At 43.0% G+C, this 21,033-nt stretch overlaps 1 protein-coding gene across 3 annotated transcripts in view; it reads right to left on the minus strand.

Moving 5' to 3' along the window:
• Positions 1-21,033, minus strand: part of LOC126278137 (uncharacterized) — a 500,725-nt gene that overhangs the window by 81,934 nt on the left and 397,758 nt on the right. For all 3 annotated transcript variants that reach the window (XM_049978028.1, XM_049978029.1, XM_049978027.1), the window contains exon 19: positions 18,891-19,080. In XM_049978028.1, coding sequence (XP_049833985.1) covers positions 18,891-19,080 — 190 coding nt within the window. The remainder of the gene's footprint in view (positions 1-18,890; positions 19,081-21,033) is intronic.

Here is a 21,033-nt window from a genome sequence, read left to right on the forward strand (position 1 = left end):
GTTTTCTCCGTAGCCACACACGTCCATCCACTCGATACAAATTGAAACGGGACTCGTCCAACCAGGCAACATGTTTCCAGTCAACAGTCCAATGTCAACAGGCCTAGGCGAGGCGTAAAGCTTTGTGTCGTGCAGTCATCAAGAGTACATTAGTGGGTCTTCGGCTCCGAAAGCCCATATCGATGACGTTTCGTTGAATGGTTCGCACGCTGACACTTCTTGATCATGTGTGATAAAATGTGACACAGTTCTCTAAACAAACTATGGTTATGTGATGTACTCCATCCCTCTGACGCATCTCGGGTGTAAAATCGAGACATCAGCTTCATAACTAAGATGATTCTAAGTTGGCGATAGGTGTTTGTGTGACACTGCAATCCCCGTGAATACATTTGCCAGACAGATGTGCTGTTTACAGAGTTAATGGTGGAATTACTTGTAATTTCACATGTCAGAAACTGTTGCTATGCGTTTATCTGTTTCCTTGTAAGAAGTATTCTCCATTGCTAACGGTCATTTTATATAGGACTGATGTGGGTAGAATATAATTTCTGAACCGTGATTGGGTGTCAACACTGGAAGCTATACATCTCTGGAAAGGTATATTGTGCTCGTATGAAACATAGCAGATATTTTAAGGAAGTAGGTTTTTCGTTTTACGATCTGATCACATAGTTTATCGTAGATAAACCGGGAAGAAGGATGTATGTCATGCGCTTGAAATATATTTCTTACATTGGAATATTAACAGCGTTGCATTCCATACCACGGATAGGTCAGAAAACTCTAACGGTCTAACGTTATAGCCCGTTTTAAGTGCAGAACGTTGTAGCCTTAGGAGTGCATGCGTTTATGTTCTCTCTTATCAATACCTTCCAGGTACTGGTTCTAGACTCTGGATTAATATTTGAAAGCTTGGTTGATTTACGTAAAAAATGCTTCTAACTGCGTCCGTCTGTAGCTCCATCACACATATAAATCACCCGTTTGTATGTCTTCTTAACTGTCTGCTATAACAGTACAACACTTCCAAATGTGTTACTACACATCGACAAAGAATGCTAATCTCCTCGAGATGAGAGCATCTTGGGAAACCTTGTGCACTTGGATGGGGAAGGACACGGCAAGCTCCATGCATTTACGAGATGTGGAATGTAGCGGTCTACATCTGGCAGGTTGCAGATGAAATTAATAGTGGTGCTGCTGGGTGGGTTGGTCAAAAACAGTGTGAGGGGGTCTTTCGGTCTCTAATTTTACCCTACGACCTAGAGATTGCTCTGTGACTCCCATCAGCATAGAGATGGATCGTAAATTAAGCACTATGCTCGAGGTGTCAGAAATATGTAGAGTGCTGTCTGGTACACTTCGATGTTGTATGTGTTCAAGAATTAACAATGAATGGACTTACTGCACAGTCATCTATCTACATTCACAATGATACTCGCAAAGTGGGGAAGGGGTTGTTTAGCTATGATAGTGAAACTGGGAAACGTGCTGTCGCATCATTCGTCGGTGTTGAAATTACTGTGAAATTTCTAAAACTGTTCGCACTATCAGCTGTGATGCTTATTATTTCAGTACATAGACAGTGTCTTTTCTGTCCCATCCGTCCACTGGTTCGCTGTTGGTTACCACATAATGATTGACTGACAACGCTTGTTTGAGTTGGAGAAAGAGTTATGGTGGAGGGATAACACCTTCTGGTAATGGCTAGCACGGAAACAGTGATCGCATGCATGACTGCAGAATGAGAAATGAGTCGAAATGGGACGCAGAGCCGTCAGCTATTCTGTCACTGTGGCAGATGAATTTAAATGTAGAGCTCGTCAATCACTTTCGGACTGTACTTTGGTAACTCTCCACAGTGCGGCAAAACCCTTCCATTTTCCTTATGTTGTAACTGATTTTTATTTAAAATCATCCAGTGTGTGTGGTGTGCTATGGTAGCAGCGATAACAAAGTGAGTTACACCACGTGACGTCTAGTTTTCTGTGAGAGGTTATGAATCAGAACGTGTTAATGGAAGTTTGGAACCTGTCACAGACCTCGAAGTCATGGTGGAAAAACAAAATGTATGGCGATGTACAAGGTGTACTGCAGCAGAAAAAAGAATGTTTAAAAGAACGAGACAGGGTCACAGGAAGCGTCTCTTGCGACTTACAATATAGTCTGGGGGATATGATCATCCTCATACAGTACAGGCGTTGAAACTTTAAACTGATCGGTGCAGTTGGTCAGTACCTGTATATTTAATAGTATCGTCACATGTGCTCGATGCCGGCATCCATGCAGTATTCGTTTTCGGTGTATGGGAGAAGAGAGATGTGGTAAACTTCTTATCGAGTCCTCTGTCGGATGAAGTTAGTGGAGCTTCTGTAGTTCATAATTTTTCTTTGTTGGATGGTAGATAATAACTAAGATAGCTTGTTGGGGCGATAGATGTGAATGGGCCCTGAGGGAGGTGGATCTGTAGTACTTGTGTGTAGTTTTGGGACGCATCACAGCGCAGTAGGAAAAATCCTCGTCCTTCTCCCTGTTCCTGTATCCATAGAATGGTCAAAACACAGTCCTGTGGCAGTAAGGCAGCTTAGCCTCTTTCTACACGGGTTGCAGAAGGTGGAACATATAGTGTCCTCCGACTCCTACTCAGTTCTGACTTAAACTGGAATGACAACATGCGTAAAGCTGCAGAAATGGCAGCAGTTGCAAGATGCATAGGGACTACCTAAGACGAGATTGGATTTTTACTGTAGCAGGTAGGTTCGAGGAAGGTGATTCGTTTCTAGATATGAGAGTGTCAGAAATATAATTCACTAGTGGCTGTAATCATTAAAGGACTTCTCCATAGGACCCAACGCAGGTTTGTGCTTGACTGGGGAGACTTGATTCCAAATCTCAGGTATCGTTTCTAGCGGATGGCGTAGTACTAGAGATCTGTGAATCTACTGAACATTTCTTACTGCCTCAATGAGCACACCATCTGCTGTTGTGATCCTTCTCAATCAAGCACCACCTATAGCGCAACTGATATATCACTGAACCTCTGACGTGATATCGACACAGAGTGCGTTACAAATATTGGAGAAATATCTAGCGGCGGCGGCGTGAGGGAGTTGGATATCCAGGTTTCATACCACGTTCCTTAACCGAATCACATTCTAAATTGGGTAATTTTATTGTGAGGTTGCACAATAATGTGTAACTGCACTGCTGGTCTGGTAGCATATACTCCAGCAATCACCGTCTAAATTCAGTGCTACGGTATTTGTCCAGATAAAAAAACCACCTCATTCTGAGGTAAGGTCGTACCTGGATTTATAGAGCGAGTATAGCTTTTAACATCCGATTGATCCTCCCCACTGCTCGCACTGAGGCTGACCCCGCACCTGTGGTCGAGTGGGAGGTCGCCCCGGAGCGAAGCAGGCGGCGAAAGACTTCCCAGGCGGCCGCACGTAAGGCCTCCCCGGTTTGTCTGACAGACAGGCTCCAGGTGCTGTCTGTGGCTGACACTCGCTGATCCGGATGCTGTCGCCTCTTCTCTGTCAGAGGAAACCACCCAGCCTGCAAGATCGAGGCAATCGCAGAGGGTGGGATTATTGGTAGTTGGGAGCTCCAACGTTAGGCGCATTATGGGGACCCTTAGGGACTTGGCCGACAAGAAGGGTAAGAAAACCAATGTGCACTCCGTGTGCATACCGAGTGGAGTCATTCCAGATGTGGAAAGGGTCCTCTCGGATGCCATGAAGAGCACAGGGTGCAGCCAACTGCAGGTGGTGGCTCACATCGGTACCAATGATGTGTGTCACTTTGGATCAGAAGATATTCTCTCTGATTTCCAGCGGCTAACAGAAGTGGTAAAGGCTGCCAGTCTTGCTTGCAAGATGAAAACAGAGCTGACTATTTTGCAGCATAGTCGACAGGACCGATTGTGGACCTCTGCTACAGAGCCGAGTGGAGAGTCTGAATTAAAGGCTCAGACGGTTCTGCGACCGTGTAGGCTGCAGATTCTTCGACTTGCGCCAAAGGGTGGTTGGGTTTCGGGTTCCGCTGAATAGGTCAGGTGTCCACAACACGCAGGAGGCGGCTACACGTGTAGCGGGGTCTGTGTGGCGTGGACTGGGCGGTTTTTTAGGTTAGAAGGTCTCGGGAAAATACCAGATGGGCTTCAGTCACAAAGGGTGCAGTCCGAAGGCAGGAAGAACGTAGATACCATCGGTATAACGGTTGTAAATTGTCGTAGCTGTGTTGGGAAAGTACCAGAGCTCCAAGCGCTAATAGAAAGCACAGATGCTCGAATCATTATAGGCACTGAAAGCTCGTTAAAATTTGTGAGAAGAATCTAAGGTGTCCCGAAAGCATAGGCTAAACACGACTGACTGGCTATGGCGTGTTTTTGCTGTTAGAAGTAGTTTAACTTGTCGCGAAATTGAAGTACATACTTTCTGTGGGTTAGTATGGGCAGAGGTCGTTGTTGGCAACCGGAATAAAATAATAATAGGACACTTTTACCGACCTCCGAATTCAGATGATACAGTTGCTGAAAGGTTCAAAGAAAACTTGAGTTTGATTTCAAACACGTACCCGACTCATACGATAGTAGTTGGTGGTGACTTTTAATTTACCCTCGACGTGTTGGCGAAAATACATGTTTTATTTCGTAGGTACGCATAAAATATGACTGGAATTGTGCTAAACGCATTCTCTGAAAATTATTTGAAGCAATCATTTCACGAGCCCACGCGAACAGTAAACGGTTATGAAAACGCTCTTGCTGACCTCTTAGCGACAAATAATCCTGAGTTAATAACGAACATCAGAACCAATCAAAACCGACACAGGGATTAGTGAACACAGGGTTGTCGTTGCGAGAATCAGCACTGTAATCCCCAAATCCTCCAAAAATAAGCGAAAAATATACCTGAAAAAAAACATAAAAATTTACTTGAAGCCTTCCTCAGGGACAATCTCCACTCATTCCAAATTAATAATATTAGTGTAGACCAGGTGTGGCTTGAATTAAAAGAAATAGTATCGGCAGCAATTGAGAGATTTATACCAAATAAATTAACAAACGGTGGAGCTGATCCTTCTTGGTAAACGAAACGGGTTAGAACACTGTTGCAGAAATAACGAAACAAACATGCCAATTTTAAACAGACGCAAAATCCCCAAGATTGATGATATTTTACAGAAGCTCGAAATTTAGCGCGGGCTTAGATGCAAGATGGTTATAACGGTTTCCACAACGAAACGTTGTCTCGAAACCTGGCAGAAAATCCAAAGAGGTTCTGGTCGTATCTGAAGTATGTTAGTGGCAAGAAACAATCGATGCCTTCTCTGCGAGACAGCAATGGAGATACTGTCGACGACAGTACTGCCAAAGCAGAGTTACTAAACACTGCCTTCCGAAATGGCTTCACAAAAGAAGACGAGGTAAATATTCCAGAATTCGAATCGAGGACAGCTGCCAACATGAGTAACGTAGAAGTAAATATATTCGGAGTGGTGAAGCAACTTAAATCACTTAATAAAAGCAAGTCTTCTGATCCAGACTGTATACCAATTACGTTTCTGTCGGAGTATGCTGATGCCTTAGCTCTATACCTAACAGTCGTATACGATCGTTTGCTCGACGAAAGATCTATACCCAAAGACTGGAAAGTTCCACAGGTCACACCAACATTCAAGAAAGGTAGTAGGAGTAATCCACTAAATTATAGGCCCATATCGTTAACGTCGATATGCAGCAGGGTTTTGGAACATACACTCCTGGAAATTGAAATACACCGTGAATTCGTTGTCCCAGGAAGGGGAAACTTTATTGACACATTCCTGGGGTCAGATACATCACATGATCACACTGACAGAACCACAGGCACATAGACACAGGCAACAGAGCATGCACAATGTCGGCACTAGTACAGTGTATATCCACCTTTCGCAGCAATGCAGGCTGCTATTCTCCCATGGAGACGATCGTAGAGATGCTGGATGTAGTCCAGTGGAACGGCTTGCCACGCCATTTCCACCTGGCGCCTCAGTTGGACCAGCGTTCGTGCTGGACGTGCAGACCGCGTGAGACGACGCTTCATCCAGTCCCAAACATGCTCAATGGGGGACAGATCCGGAGATCTTGCTGGCCAGGGTAGTTGACTTACACCTTCTAGAGCACGTTGGGTGGCATGGGATACATGCGGACGTGTAATGTCCTGTTGGAACAGCAAGTTCCCTTGCCGGTCTAGGAATGGTAGAACGATGGGTTCGACGACGGTTTGGATGTACCGTGCACTATTCAGTGTCCCCTCGACGATCACCAGAGGTGTACCGCCAGTGTAGGAGATCACACCATGATGCTGGGTGTTGGCCCTATGTGCCTCGGTCGTATGCAGTCCTGATTGTGGCGCTCACCTGCACGGCGCCAAACACGCATACGACCATCATTGGCACCAAGGCAGAAGCGACTCTCATCGCTGAAGACGACACGTCTCCATTCATCCCTCCATTCACGCCTGTCGCGACACCACTGGAGGCGGGCTGCACGATGTTGGGGCGTGAGCGGAAGACGGCCTAACGGTGTGCGGGACCGTAGCCCAGCTTCATGGAGACGGTTGCGAATGGTCCTCGCCGATACCCCAGGAGCAACAGTGTCCCTAATTTGCTGGGAAGTGGCGGTGCGGTCCCCTACGGCACTGCGTAGGATCCTACGGTCTTGGCGTGCATCCGTGCGTCGGTGCGGTCCGGTCCCAGGTCGACGGGCACGTGCACCTTCCGCCGACCACTGGCGACAACATCGATGTACTGTGGAGACCTCACGCCCCACGTGTCGAGCAATTCGGCGGTACGTCCACCCGGCCTCCTGCATGCCCACTATACGCCCTCGCTCAAAGTCCGTCAACTGCACATACGGTTCACGTCCACGCTGTCGCGGCATGCTACCAGTGTTAAAGACTGCCATGGAGCTCCGTATGCCACGGCAAACTGGCTGACACTGACGGCGGCGGTGCACAAATGCTGCGCAGCTAGCGCCATTCGACGGTCAACACCGCGGTTCCTGGTGTGTCCGCTGTGCCGTGCGTGTGATCATTGCTTGTACAGCCCTCTCGCAGTGTTCGGAGCAAGTATGGTGGGTCTGACACACCGGTGTCAATGTGTTCTTTTTTCCATTTCCAGGAGTGTATATTGTGTTCAAACATAATGTATTACCTCGAAGAAAACTATTTATTGGCGTACTGTCAACATGGGTTTAGAAAACATCGTTCCTGTGAAACACAACTACCTCGTTATTCACATGAAGTGTTGAATGTACTGACAAGGGATTTCAGATCCATTCCGTATTCCTGGAAGGCTTTTGACACTGTACCACAGAAGTGGCTTGTAGTGGAATTGCGTGCTTATGGAATATCGTCTCAGTTATGTGACTGGATTTGTGATTTCCTGTCATAGAGGTCACAGTTCGTACTAATTGACGGAAAGTCATCGAGTAATACAGAAGTGATTTCTGGCGTTCCCCAAGGTAGTGTTATAGGCCCTTTGCTGTTCCTTATCTATATAAACGATGTGGGAGACAATCTGAGCAGCCGTCTTATCGACTAATAAAGTCATCATAAGATCAAAAAAAAAATTGCAAAATGGTTTAGAAGTGATATCTGAATGATGCGAAAATTTGTAGTTGAGCCTAAATGACGAAAAGTGTAATGTCATCCACACGAGTGCTAAAACGAATTCGTTTAACTTCGGCTTTGCGATACATCAGTCTAAGCTAAATGCCGTAAATTCAACAAAATACGAAGGTAATACAGTTACGAACAACTTAAATTGGAAGGAGCACATAGAAAATATTGTGGGGAAGGCTGACCAAAGACTGCGTTTTATTTGCAGGACACTTAGAAAATGTAACAGACCTACAAAGGAGACCCCTACACTACGCTTGTCCGTCCTCTTTTAGAATACTGCTGCACGGTGTGGGGTCCTTACCAGCTAGGACTGATGGAGTACAGAGAAAAAGTTCAAAGAAGGGCAGCACGTTCTGTATTATCGCGAAATATGGGAGAGAGTGTCACAGAAATGATACAGGAATTGAGCTGGACGTCATTAATAGACAGGCATTTTTCGTTGAAACGCAATCTTTCCACGAAATTCCAATCACCAACGTTCTCGTCCGAATGCGGAAATATTTTGTTGACACCGACTTACATAGGGAGAAACGATCACCACGATAAAATAGGGGAAATCAGAGCTCGTACGGAAAGATACAGGTGTTCGTTCTTTTCGCGCGCTATACGAGACTGGAATAATAGAGAATTGTGAAGGTGGTTCGATGAACCCTCTGCCAAGCATTTAAATGTGATTTGCAGAGTATCCATGTAGATATAAAATAAATTTTCATATCATAGCGATGATACTTCGTTGTATAAAATTGCCTCTAGAAGTTTTACTAAACATTATGTACACCTTCCTGACACTTTATGTAAAAAGTTTATTTCTTCATACAAACTGTTAAGACACTTAATATGGTTGTGTTTTTTAACATCTGACGGTTTGTAAGACGATCACGCCTCTCTTTCTAAGAGACTGTGGTACCACTCGCATGAAAAACTTATGAGACAACATGACCACCAACCGTTGATGTTCAGTCAGTATTATTTCGTATGGCCAGCAATCACTTATCGACAACGTATTATACTTAGTAGTAGGGGATGTGTGATAGGTTTGCCATTAGCATCAGGTTTATAAAGTATGTGTTTGTGTTCCGACATGTGCAAAGGAGGTGACTATGTCCAGTCATAAGGAAGGTATGAATTTGGCATGGAATACTGCGATAATATGTCAAGTCATAACAGTGGTAGAGATATTTGTACCGGGTGTTCAAAAAGTCAGTATAAATTTGAAAATAGAATAAATCACGGAATAATGTAGATAGAGACGTACAAATAGACACACTTGCTTGGAATGACATGGAGTTTTATTAGAACAAGAAAAAGTACAAAAGTTCATTAAATGTCAGACAGATATCTCTTCATCTAATCAGAATAGCAATAATTAGCTTAACAAAGTAAGACAAAGCAAAGATGATGTTCTTTACAGGAAATGCTCAATATGTCCACCATCATTCCTCAACAAGAGCTGTAGTCGAGGAATAATGTTGTGAACAGCACTGCGAAGCATGGCGGAATTATGGTGCGGCATTGGCGTCGGATGTTGTCTTTCAGCATCCTTAGAGATATCGGTCGATCACGATACACTTGGGACTTCAGGTAACCCCAAAGCCAATAATGGCACGAACTGAGGTCTGGGGACCTGGGAGGCCAAGCATGAAGAAAGTGGCGGCTGAGCACACAATCATCACCAAACGACGCGTGCAAGAGGTCTTTCACGCGCCATCTGTCTGACGTTTTCTCAACTTTGTTTTTTTTTGTTCTCATAAAACCCCATGTCATTCCAAGCATGTGTGTCAATTTTTACCTCTCTATCTACATTATTCCGTGGTTTATTAAGTTTTCAAATTTGTACGACTTTTTGATCACCTTGTATTCCCAAAGTCATCGGCAGGGTGTTTCCGATACTTCGCTTATTGTCGAATGTCATTCAACTGAAACCGAAATAGTAACATTTAATTGTAAGTTGTTGTTGTTGTTGTTGTGTCGTATTCAGTCCTGAGACTGGTTTGATGCAGCTCTCCATGCTACTCTATCCTGTGCAAGCTTCTTCATCTCCCAGTACCTACTGCAACCTACATCCTTCTGAATCTGCTTAGTGTAGTCATCTCTTGGTCTCCCTCTACGATTTTTACCCTTCACGCTGCCCTCCAATACTAAATTGGTGATCCCTTGATGCCTCAGAACATGTCCTACCAACCGATCCCTTCTTCTGGTCAAGTTGTGCCACAAACTTCTCTTCTCCCCAATCCCATTCAATACTTCGTCATTAGTTATGTGATCTACCCATCTAACCTTCAGCATTCTTCTGTAGCACCACATTTCAAAAGCTTCTATTCTCTTCCTGTCCAAACTATTTATCATCCATGTTTCACTTCCATACATGGCTACACTCCATACAAATACTTTCAGAAACGACTTCCTGACACTTAAATCTATACTCGAAGTTAACAAATTTCTCTTCTTCAGAAACGCTTTCCTTGCCATTGCCAGTCTACACTTTATATCCTCTCTACTTCGACCATCATCAGTTATTTTGCTCCCCAAATAGCAAAACTCCTTGACTACTTTAAGTGTCTCATTTCCTAATGTAATTTCCTCAGCATCACCCGACTTAATTCTTCTACATTCCATTATCCTCGTTTTGCTTTTGTTGATGTTCATCTTATATCCTCCTTTCAAAACACTGTCCATTCCGTTCAACTGCTCTTCCAAGTCCTTTGCTGTCTCTGACAGAATTACAATGTCATCGTCGAACCTAAAAGTTTTTATTTCCTCTCCATGGATTTTAATACCTACTCCAAAATTTTCTTTCGTTTCCTTTACTGCTAGCTCAATATACAGATTGAATAACACCGGGGAGAGGCTACAACCCTGTCTCACTCCCTTCCCAACCACTGCTTCCCTTTCATGTCCCTCGACTCTTATAACTGCCATCTGGTTTCTGTACAAATTGTAAATGGCCTTTCGCTCCCTGTATTTTACCCCTGCCACCTGCAGAATTTGAAAAAGAGTATTCCAGTCAACATTGTCAAAAGTTTTCTCTAAGTCTACAAATGCTAGAAACGTAGGTTTGCCCTTCCTTAATCTAGCTTGTAGCATAAGTCGTGGGGTCAGTATTGTCTCACGTGTCCCAACATTTCTACGGAATCCGAACTAATCTTCCTCGAGTTCGGCTTCTACTAGTTTTTCCATTCGTGTGTAAGGAATTCGCATTAGTATTTTGCAGCTGTGACTTATTAAACTGATAGTTCGGTAATTTCCACATATGTCAACACCTTATTTCTTTGGGATTGGAATTATTATATTCTTCTTGAAGTCTGAGGGTATTTCGCCTGTCTCATACATCTTGCTCACCAGATGGTAGAGATTTGTCAGGACTGGCTCTCCCAAGGCCGTCAGTAGTTCCAATGGAATGTTGTCTACTACGGGGGCCTTGTTTCGACTCAGGTCTTTCAGTGTTCTTTCAAACTCTTCATGCAGTATCGTATCTCCCATTTCATCTTCATCTACATCCTCTGTCATTTCCATAATATTGTCCTCAAGTACATCGCCCTTGTATAGACCCTCTATATACTCCTTCCACCTTTCTGGTTTCCCTTCTTTGCTTAAAACTGGGTTTCCATCTGAGCTCTTGATGTTCATGCAAATGGTTCTCTTACCTCCAAAGGTCTCTTTAATTTTCCTGTAGGCAGTATCTATCTTACCCCTAGTGAGATAAGCCTCTACATCCTTACATTTGTCCTCTAGCCATCCCTGCTTAGCCATTTTGCACTTCCTGTCGATCTTATTTTTGAGACGTTTGTATTCCTTTTTGCCTGCTTCATTTACTGCATTTTGATATTTTCTCCTCTCATCAATTAAATTCAATATTTCTTCTGTCACCCAAGGATTTCTACTAGCCCTCGTCTTTTTACCTACTTGATCTTCTGCTGCCCTCACTACTTCATCCCTCAGAGCTACCCATTCTTCTTCTATTGCATTTCTTTCACCTATTCCTATCAATTGTTCCCTTATGCTCTCCTTGAAACTCTGTACAACCTCTGGTTCTTTCAGTTTGTCCAGGTCCCATCTCCTTTAATTCCCACCTTTCTGCAGTTTCTTCAGTTTTAATCTACAGTTCATAACCGATAGATTATGGTCAGAGTCCACATCTGCCCCTGGAAATGTCTTACAATTTAAAACCTGGTTCCTAAATCTCTGTTTTACCATTATATAATATATCTTAAACCTGTCAGTATCTCCAGGCTTCTTCCTTCTTTTATGATTCTTGAACCAAGTGTTAGCTATGATTAAGTTGTGCTCTGTGCAAAATTCTACCAGGCGGCTTCCTCTTTCATTTCTTTGCCCCAGTCCATAGTCACCTACTACGTTTGCTTCTCTCCCTTTTCCTACTACCGAATTCCAGTCACCCATGACTATTAAATTTTCGTCACCCTTCACTATCTGAATAATTTCTTTTATTTGATCATACATTCCTTCAATTTTATCGTCATCTGCAGAGCTAGTTGGCATATAAACTTGTACTACTGTAGTAGGTGTGGGCTTCGTATCTATCTTGGCCACAACAATGCGTTCACTATGCTGTTTGTAGTAGCTTACCTGCATTCCTATTTTCCTATTCATTATTAAACCTACTCCGGCAATACCCCTATTTGATTTTGTGTTTATAATCCTGTAGTCACCTGACCAAAAGTCATGTTCCTCCTGCCACCGAACCTCACTAATTCCCGCTATATTTAACTTTAACCTATCCATTTCCCTTTTAAAATTTTCTAACCTACCTGCCCGATTAAGGTATCTGACATTCCACGCTCCAATCCGTACAACCCCAGTTTTCTTTCTCCTGATAACGACATCCTCTTGAGTAGTCCCCACCCGGAGATCCGAATGGGGGACTATTTTACCTCCGGAATATTTTACCAAAGAGGACGCCATCATCATTTAATCATACAGTAAAGCTGCATGCCCTCTGGAAAATTAAGGCCGTAGGTTCCCCCTTGCTTTCAGCCGATCGCAGTACCAGCACAGCAAGGCCGTTTTGGTTAGTGTTAAAAGGCCAGATCAGTCAATCATCCAGACTGTTGCCCTGCAACTACTGAAAAGGCTGCTGCCCCTCTTCAGGAACCACACGTTTGTTTGGCCTCTCAACAGATACCCCTCCGTTGTGGCTGCACCTACGGTACGGCTATCTGTATCGCTGAGGCACGCAAGCCTCCCCACCAACGGCAAGGTCCATTGTTCATGGGGGGAGGTAATTGTAAGTACAGGGATCAAATATATATGTGGCCAATTTTGTAGGATGATTCTGTCTATGCATGACCTGTGGCAGGATTGATTCACGATTCTAGCTAATGGCAGGGGCCGTCTGAATGGAGAAGGCTGTTGCAATGCAGGAATGTAGTTCACTAAACTGTGTAGTCCTCTAGATGGCAGAATAGCGAACTAATACTTAGTATGTGTTGGACAGCTTTCGTGATCAAGTGTAAATTTGAGAAGATTCAATATGGAAGTGTGTTTGCGCTGGGCCATTATTTCCGCCCATGTAAATTGTTCCGTTGACTGGTTCTTCGCATTTCACGCCTTTATTTAGTTGAGAGTAGTTCGATTGTGTTGTGTGGATTTGGCTCTCAAGATACGAGGAATACCTTATTTGACTTTGTACATCGTATGGTATTTGAAATCTATTACATCACCGACATAGGTATTCATGAGTGGAATAATGGGTTTCCTCTAATTTCTTTTCCGGGTTTACACGTGAATGTCTTCGCAGGCATGATAAGTTTTTCAGTCGAAAGTAAAAAACTATACCGATTTTGCTCATAAAATGAAATGAACCTGGACACTGTCTCTTTTCATGGTAAGAGCACATTTATTATCTTCATGCAGGTTTTTCCCCTATTGTCAATAGTATCTTTATTATAGGAGTCGAGTTGATATTAAATAATCCCTCGCAGAACGGCGGGTGAGTCCTCTACAATACTGTGGCTCTCGCCTGGTCCCTGCTGGAGCGTACCTGTCTAGTCTGTGACATCGGCGCCTCCTAGCCGTTAGGGGCGGCTGTGTCACTGGACAACCAAGATGCATTTGGGGCGAGCCGCTCTTCTATCTCCTAGTTAACCACACCTGGTTTTGCGTTGCCGAACTGCGATCGTATCAGTGCAGGCGGTGGCCAGCACAGGCCATGTGGCTATTGACGGAGTAGATCCATCCCGTACTTTATGATTGTACATGGAGTGTGTGTGTGTGTGTGTGTGTGTGTGTGTGTGTGAGTGTGTGTGTGTGTGTGGTTTGAGGTTTTCGGGCGCTAAACAGCGTGGTCATCAGCGCCCAAACGCATAGAAACAGGAACACATGCGGTGAAGGGAAGAAGACGGACAGTGTACAAGGAGAACGGCTAAAAGACACAGACCTGACGCAGTTCCAAATCCTCACATACAGAGGCAAAACAAGAGGAGAAGAAACGCACTAAAAAAGGAAAGGAAATACAAGGAAAAGAGAACAGAAATCGAAGTGAAACAAGTAGATAATCGTGACTGGCGGACCTCTTACCTAAAACCTGGGTGAGACAGTCACCCAGCAGCACATTAAAATCCTCTCCCTAAAATCCGAGGTAAAAAATTGGACTGGACACAAAACCGTAAGATCTTAACCACAGTCGTTACGTCGTCTTGCAAAATAGAGGACAAATCCGGTGGCATGGAAACCACTGCCCTCTGGTCAGAGAATAAAGGACAGTCAAGTAAAATGTGGTGGACAGTAATCTGGACGCCACAAGCACTGCAGATTGGGGGGTCCTCCCACTGGAGTAAAAAACCGTGCGTTAAGGGACTGTGCCCGATGCGGAGGCGAGTGAGGAGAACCTCATCCCGCCTGCATGACTGGTAGGACGTACGCCATGGCCGCGTGGTGGCCTTTACCAGACGCAGCTTATTGTCACCGACTGCAGGCCACTCCTCTTCACATTCACGCATAACACGAAAACGCAAAGGGGAGGTAACAGCATGGAGGGGGACGGCACATTCAACAACTTCAGGGAGGGAACATGCGTCTTTGGCAGTCACATCCGCCAGTTCGTTTCCCCTAATACCCACGTGCCCCGGCACCCAGCAGAAAGAAACCTCCTTCCCCTGCCGTTACAGGTGGAGTAGGGCATGATGGATGTTCTGAACGACGGTATCCGCTGGGTACAAGTGTTGCATGGTCTGAAGGGCACTCAGGGAGTCAGAACAGATGAGAAACTTAAGACTGGGAACACATCTCACCTGCTCCACTGCCCGCAAGATCGCAAACAATTCGGCATCAAAGATGGTAAACGCCGCAGGAAGCAGTAATTTGACGACTCGATCAGGGAAAACAACAGCACAACCAACAGAGTCACCCTGTTTAGAGCCATCCGTAAATACTGGTGCATGGTCGGGATGCTGGTATAAAATAAGGAGGCAAAAACAAACACAGGAGTGCAGCCCTCCGGTACCCTGACAAGTCTAAAAGGACGCTGGGCCTCTGGAGCAACCAGGGAGGCAGGCGGGTAAAACCCTGGAGTTGGGGTGCCACACGCTCCACAACAAGGGACTCAAGCATATGCTAGCCACGAATTCCAAATGGTCTTGTTGCCCTGGGATGACTGGAAAAGAGACGTTCCATAGACGGTAGGGCAACAGTAGGGTACGCAGGGGAGGTAGGACAAGCAAGGAATTGACACACCCGTGATTGTACATGGATGAGAAAGCACAGTCAACTGCAGTCTTTTAGGACGACAATTATCCCCAGTACATGTGATGCATGGTGACCCGTTCAATACGAGTGCTGGTTTTCCTTGAGACAATTTCGAAGTGAAATTATAACTGTGAAGCATTTTTTCCATCAGCTGTGATAGCGTGTATTGGCTTCGGTTAGCTGGGCTGTAAGGTGGTTTTTTGTAGGCGTGTGTAGTTAACTCTGACGCCAAACAGCGAAATATGCTATATGCTTGCAGGTAATTCAGTATTTTTAAACTCCTTTCTGTCCAACACCAGCATCTAGTCCGTTGAACGTATTTCCCACCAGCCTTTTCCCCCTATCTTGTAGGTGTAGGGTGGACTTTGAGTGTTTCTTTCGCTAGTTTCGGGTGGTATTGGGAGATTTTTTTCCAGCAGGATAACACCAGTTGTACAGTATCGTCAGTTTTGCGGAGTATTGCTGTCCTTGTGTAGCGCTATGCATATAGTTGTGTAATTAAGTGCGATCTTTGTGATTAATTACGTAGTTAGGATCGATATTTGCGTGAGTTTGGAGTGGTATTGCGTTGTTTTATTCAGATAGGATAACACCAGATCTATTGTATAGTCAGTTTTTGCTCTATATAGCGATTTTAGGCCGTTCTTGTGTAGCGCTATGCACATAGTTATGTAATTAGGGCCGAACTTTGTGATTTATTATGTAATTAGGATGGATATTTGGGTCAGTTTCCCGAGCTAAGTAAGTAAAGTACACTAATCTAAACTTCCTCTCCCACATGTTGACAGTTCCCATGTGTTACGGGGGTGCACTTAGGCTTTCCATTCTGTAGATTCAGGGTTCCAGTTGCTGACAAGCTGCGTTTCTTACGTTACTTAATGTTTGTGCACTGAATTATTTTCGGGTGTTTAAGCGTTGTGATCGTGTTTGCATGCATTATTTCAGTGATCTGCAAGTCGTTTGCAATTCTGTATGCTGAGTAGTGGATTATTTCGGTAATTTATGACTTGTTTGCGTAGTGCAATATTTACGAGTAGTTTCCAGGTCTGTAAAGTGTATATTCTGAGTGTTTTTGCTTCAGCGTAATAAATAAACTAGGTGAAATCAATCGCTAGATAAATTGTTCCAAAAATAAATAAAGTACACTCCATCCTCTCTCCAGCAGCCCAGAACAGGCAGATTCCATGTCCCTCCAGTTTTCCCCTGGGGATGAGGAGGCTGGGGCAGACGCACAGCTGAGAAAAACACGTGACGTCACCCTGTTGCTGTGCTCCTATGGACTAAACTGCATGTTCACGTGACCTATTGCGACGACCTCTGGCGGTGAATCCGCGAACTAGGTCAGCTCTTTGCTCTGGTGGATCGGAGGCAGTTGTCTCTTGTGTGGTGGGAAAGTTATACGTAGGTTTCAGAAATGACAGACTATTCTATCAGAGACAGATGCTTCCATTCGTTTCGTAATGTATCTTTAATGCAAAGCATTTATTTGCAGAACCGTATTCTTCCTCTTCTTATGTTCAATCATTAATGCCCGGTTTCATCTTCATGTAGTCAATTGCGCATGCGCCCCTTCTCTGATTGAGTCCATGTAATAAAGCTATTAACCCCCCCCCCCCCCTCTGTGTGGCACCAATATCTCGCTAATTGAACACCGACTGCTCAAGAACCACACCATATCTCAGCCTCTTGTGGTGGTAACACCACACTAAACCACTAATTCTGTAGGTATATACTAAATTTCAACAAATTTCGATAAGATTAAACATCTTCAACGAGTTTCAACAAATTACATTCTACTTGAATGACATCATGAGTACTCTCAGGAATTTCTCATTTATCAAATATGAAAGGGATGCTGCCGCCTCGAGCTTCCAGGACCCACTCTGACACCTGTGCATCGCTTGGCAACTGACAGCTGTATCGTCACTTTGTGGCGGCCACCTGTGCACACGGTGGTGTAGGGTATCAGGTGGCGGAATGTGCTTTTTATTAGCAAACTTTTGTTTAAACTATATTCCAGCGATTTCATTGACAAGTAGGATGCTGCGAATTAATATAAACTACCCCCCACATGTGAAGAATATAGATTTAATTAATTTGCATACATTTTTTATATCAAAATGGTGTTAGCGGTACAGTAGTTAAGGGGATAGTGTCTGTGAGAGGGTGACATGGAGCAGAAAAAAGGTTCATTCCAGAACAATAGGTTAATTAGCATAATTTTTATGTAGAACACAATACATTAGTTGAAGGGGGTGGGTGACAAAGAAGAATGCCCCAGAAATGGAGTTGAAAAGCAAATGAATGTCATAATTACTTAATTTGGTATCAAAGGCGGTACAATAGTTTCAGCAACTGGGGAAAACCACGTAGCAGGACACTAGGTTAAGTGCTGACAAAGGGTAAACATTAAAATAATAAATGAAAAGTACCAGGTTTCTTTTGTTTTACAGTATTAAGTTAAGACACCCACGGTACAGTGCTGAACATTAAGTTATGCAACATGTTTGCCCCATGTAATTTCTTCTTACAAGAGTTACATATTTCCAAACAGTAGAGAATGATGAGCAAGAGCAATCCAGCCCAACAAACTGAAGTTTTTATAAATAAACTTTATAACCTTGAATTTCCTGTTATGAGATCCTTCCTCTCCACCAATTTCCATATATTCTGTACACTGCCTTGAATCTGTTAAATTGTTTAAATAAACAATATTCAACACATTATCTAAATTGTTCAAACAATATTCCATACACAGCAATCGCTTTCCCTACAAATGACTGATCAACTGAGTCTTTTCCTGCCAAATGTCAGGAGGGAGGGAGGGACGGGGGGGTGTTTACCAGAGGGGGAGAGGTTAATTAATTGATCAGTTTAATTAAATAGTCAGTCAGACTGATAAGAGAGAGAGGGGTTATTTCAATAAATCAGACTGGAGATTGTACCTGTAGCAGTGAGGCATAGGGGATGGACTGGAGGTTTTCTGAGGTTGAGAGGAGTGGGAGGGGGTGGGGGGACAATAGGTTAAGTGCCTGTCAATCAAAAGGAAGGATCCTGTTAACAGAACAAAGGGTTAAGTACCTGTCTATCAAATGGGAACAACAGGTTTGCCCCTTGAGTGCTGCACCAGCACCCCTGTTCCCCTCCTACTCTCGCCGCTCTGCCCACCCCTGCACACAAGTCCCCTCATAGCCCTGGCTCTGCAGACATCTATGAGTAGTGTTTACTTCGATTTTTTGTATTTCCTGTTTTGTTTCTCTGATTATTCAAAAAGTTTGTAGTTGTTACAGTGTAACAATGAGAAGTTCCCTCTGCCATGCTTTTTATACTATGAATGTAAATATTTGCATGCAGTTCTCTAATATTATAAGATGTGAACACCAAAGCTGTAATGCATGAAACATGTCAAGTAATAAATATAAAATTTAATTTTTTTGTTAAAGGCATATGAATCATGCTACTCTAATTGTGTTTATCCCACATTTAACAATATTTAAAAGGCAATTATCTTTATACCTGTATGTGCTGTTACAGCATTGATAATACTGCTTCCTGATATGAGGCCAGTAGCAGACACTGATGTTATTTCTATCTGGTACAGGGCATGTGAGTGTAGGCGATCAAGTACCACTGCAGTTGTTGATACTTCAGTATCACCAGATGATGTGTCACAGTTGACATCTTCACATGCCAGGAAATAAACACACTGAAAAAAGTGAAGAAAACATGTTACACTTTAAATTGTACAATGGAAGGCTATTAATACAGATTAAACAAATGTTTTAGTCCCTGATGCTAAGTTAACTTTAAAAATTAACAATGTTTATATTATATTTCAACAGAAAATCAATCTTTCCCATCTGGTTTCAAACCACAGTTCATGTAAAAATGCGGAATTTGGTCAGCAGTAAGAGTTGTAGTGTATTCTGAACCTGCTGATGATAGTGACGCCTCTTAAAGGGGCCACATAGTGCCTATCTAACCCATGTTAATTTAGGCAAGCATTTGACCCATTTCCGAAAAAAAACTATTTGATGCAGGACCTTAATACTTTTACTGTATGTTACATGATGCTAATAGAGTCAACTGTACTCAAATCTACTGTATCCGTTTTATAGTTTTTAAGAAATACTTTTTTAACATGTAATAAGCTTTTTATGCAGAAAATATTTTTTGTGAACTCCCAAACGGGGGAATATTAATGAGAGTAGTACCAGAGGTGGCTTGTTATGTTGCGCAGAGTCCCTGAAAATTTTATTCATTTATCTATAATAGTTTCTGATATAATGGGGCGTATGTATTGAAAAGAATGTATGTACTTAAAAGAAAAAACGTTTGAAATTTGTTACTTACAGTTAATTAAAATTGTCCTTCTGCATATGATGGCCCTTATTTGGCCTCTAGCATGTCTTTCATCTTCTTTTTCACCTTCCTGGATGTTTGTCTTGGTTTCTTGGCCATGTTAGATGCAGAACTGTCTGCATCGGCTATCCTCATTTTATCACAATGTTGCAGCCCATTGATCATATTTTCACCAGGATTAATTACCAGCTTTTTCAGTACCCAACACTTTCCAATATTACCACAGTTAAGTGTAATAACAGCATCATAAACTCCTAGTTACATTGTATGCATGACTGCAAATACAGTTTTAGGACAGTGGTTCCAAATTATGCTGTTGAAACATTCATTTGGGTTGTGTGTCTGCCCATGCTGACATTTCCTTTGACAGTCAGGATGAGCCGAGTCTCTGGAAATATGTTTAATTGCTGTAATAACAGCAGCAGGAAGAGAATGCTGGTGAGAATAAGATTCTCCAGTTGCCTGAGCTCTGTTGTATTTGCACCATGAATTTTCTCCTGATGGTCACAATCCAAGACATGTCTTATAATCAGTAGAGGAATTATGGAAGGACATGGCCCAAACATCTCTCTTCATTGCCTCCATATTTTCTTTGTTTCTCCTAATTGCCTGCCCATAGTATACCTGCAAGTTTTCTGTAACAACTACTCGCAACCACACTAGAACAAAACTAACTGCATGTTTGAAAACGTGTTGTTTACAAACAGCATAAACAAAAGAATACCGACCGTTGCATTCTAAGGATAGCCAACACACTCAGGAGTAAAAAAAAATCCCTAACATGCAATGTAGGGGATATAAAGATCTAAAACATATGCAGAAAAGTGGGCTATAGAAAAGTGGGCGTGGCACATAAACACATGTGGTAGGAAAATAGTCTTTAAATTATTGAAAAAAAAATTTCAGCAAAATCTTTTTTACAGTACCTCAATAAAACCTTAAGCTATCGAAATATGGTGAAACCCGAAAATCGATTATTTTCGACCTGAACCACAGTGTGATCACCTTAACGCAATCAGAGTTAAGTAAAGCATTTGCAGTTGATACAAACATTAAATCGAAATATGAATTGTTACAGCCATATGAAGTTATCTAGGTGTGACGGGTAATACTTGTATAATTTATCAGAATTATTTTTTCTTTCATTCATCAGGTTCTATAATTTCTAACATAAAGGACCACTTTCAGAGAATGACTCAACGTATGTATTAACAAACATGAGGCATATGTTAAAAACTATGTCCCTACACTTTAATTGCACTAATCCTGTGGTGTAGTGCTGTATAATATATATGTT

This window comes from Schistocerca gregaria, chromosome 6 (assembly GCF_023897955.1).
Source record: "Schistocerca gregaria isolate iqSchGreg1 chromosome 6, iqSchGreg1.2, whole genome shotgun sequence".
Classification (NCBI taxonomy): domain Eukaryota; kingdom Metazoa; phylum Arthropoda; class Insecta; order Orthoptera; family Acrididae; genus Schistocerca; species Schistocerca gregaria.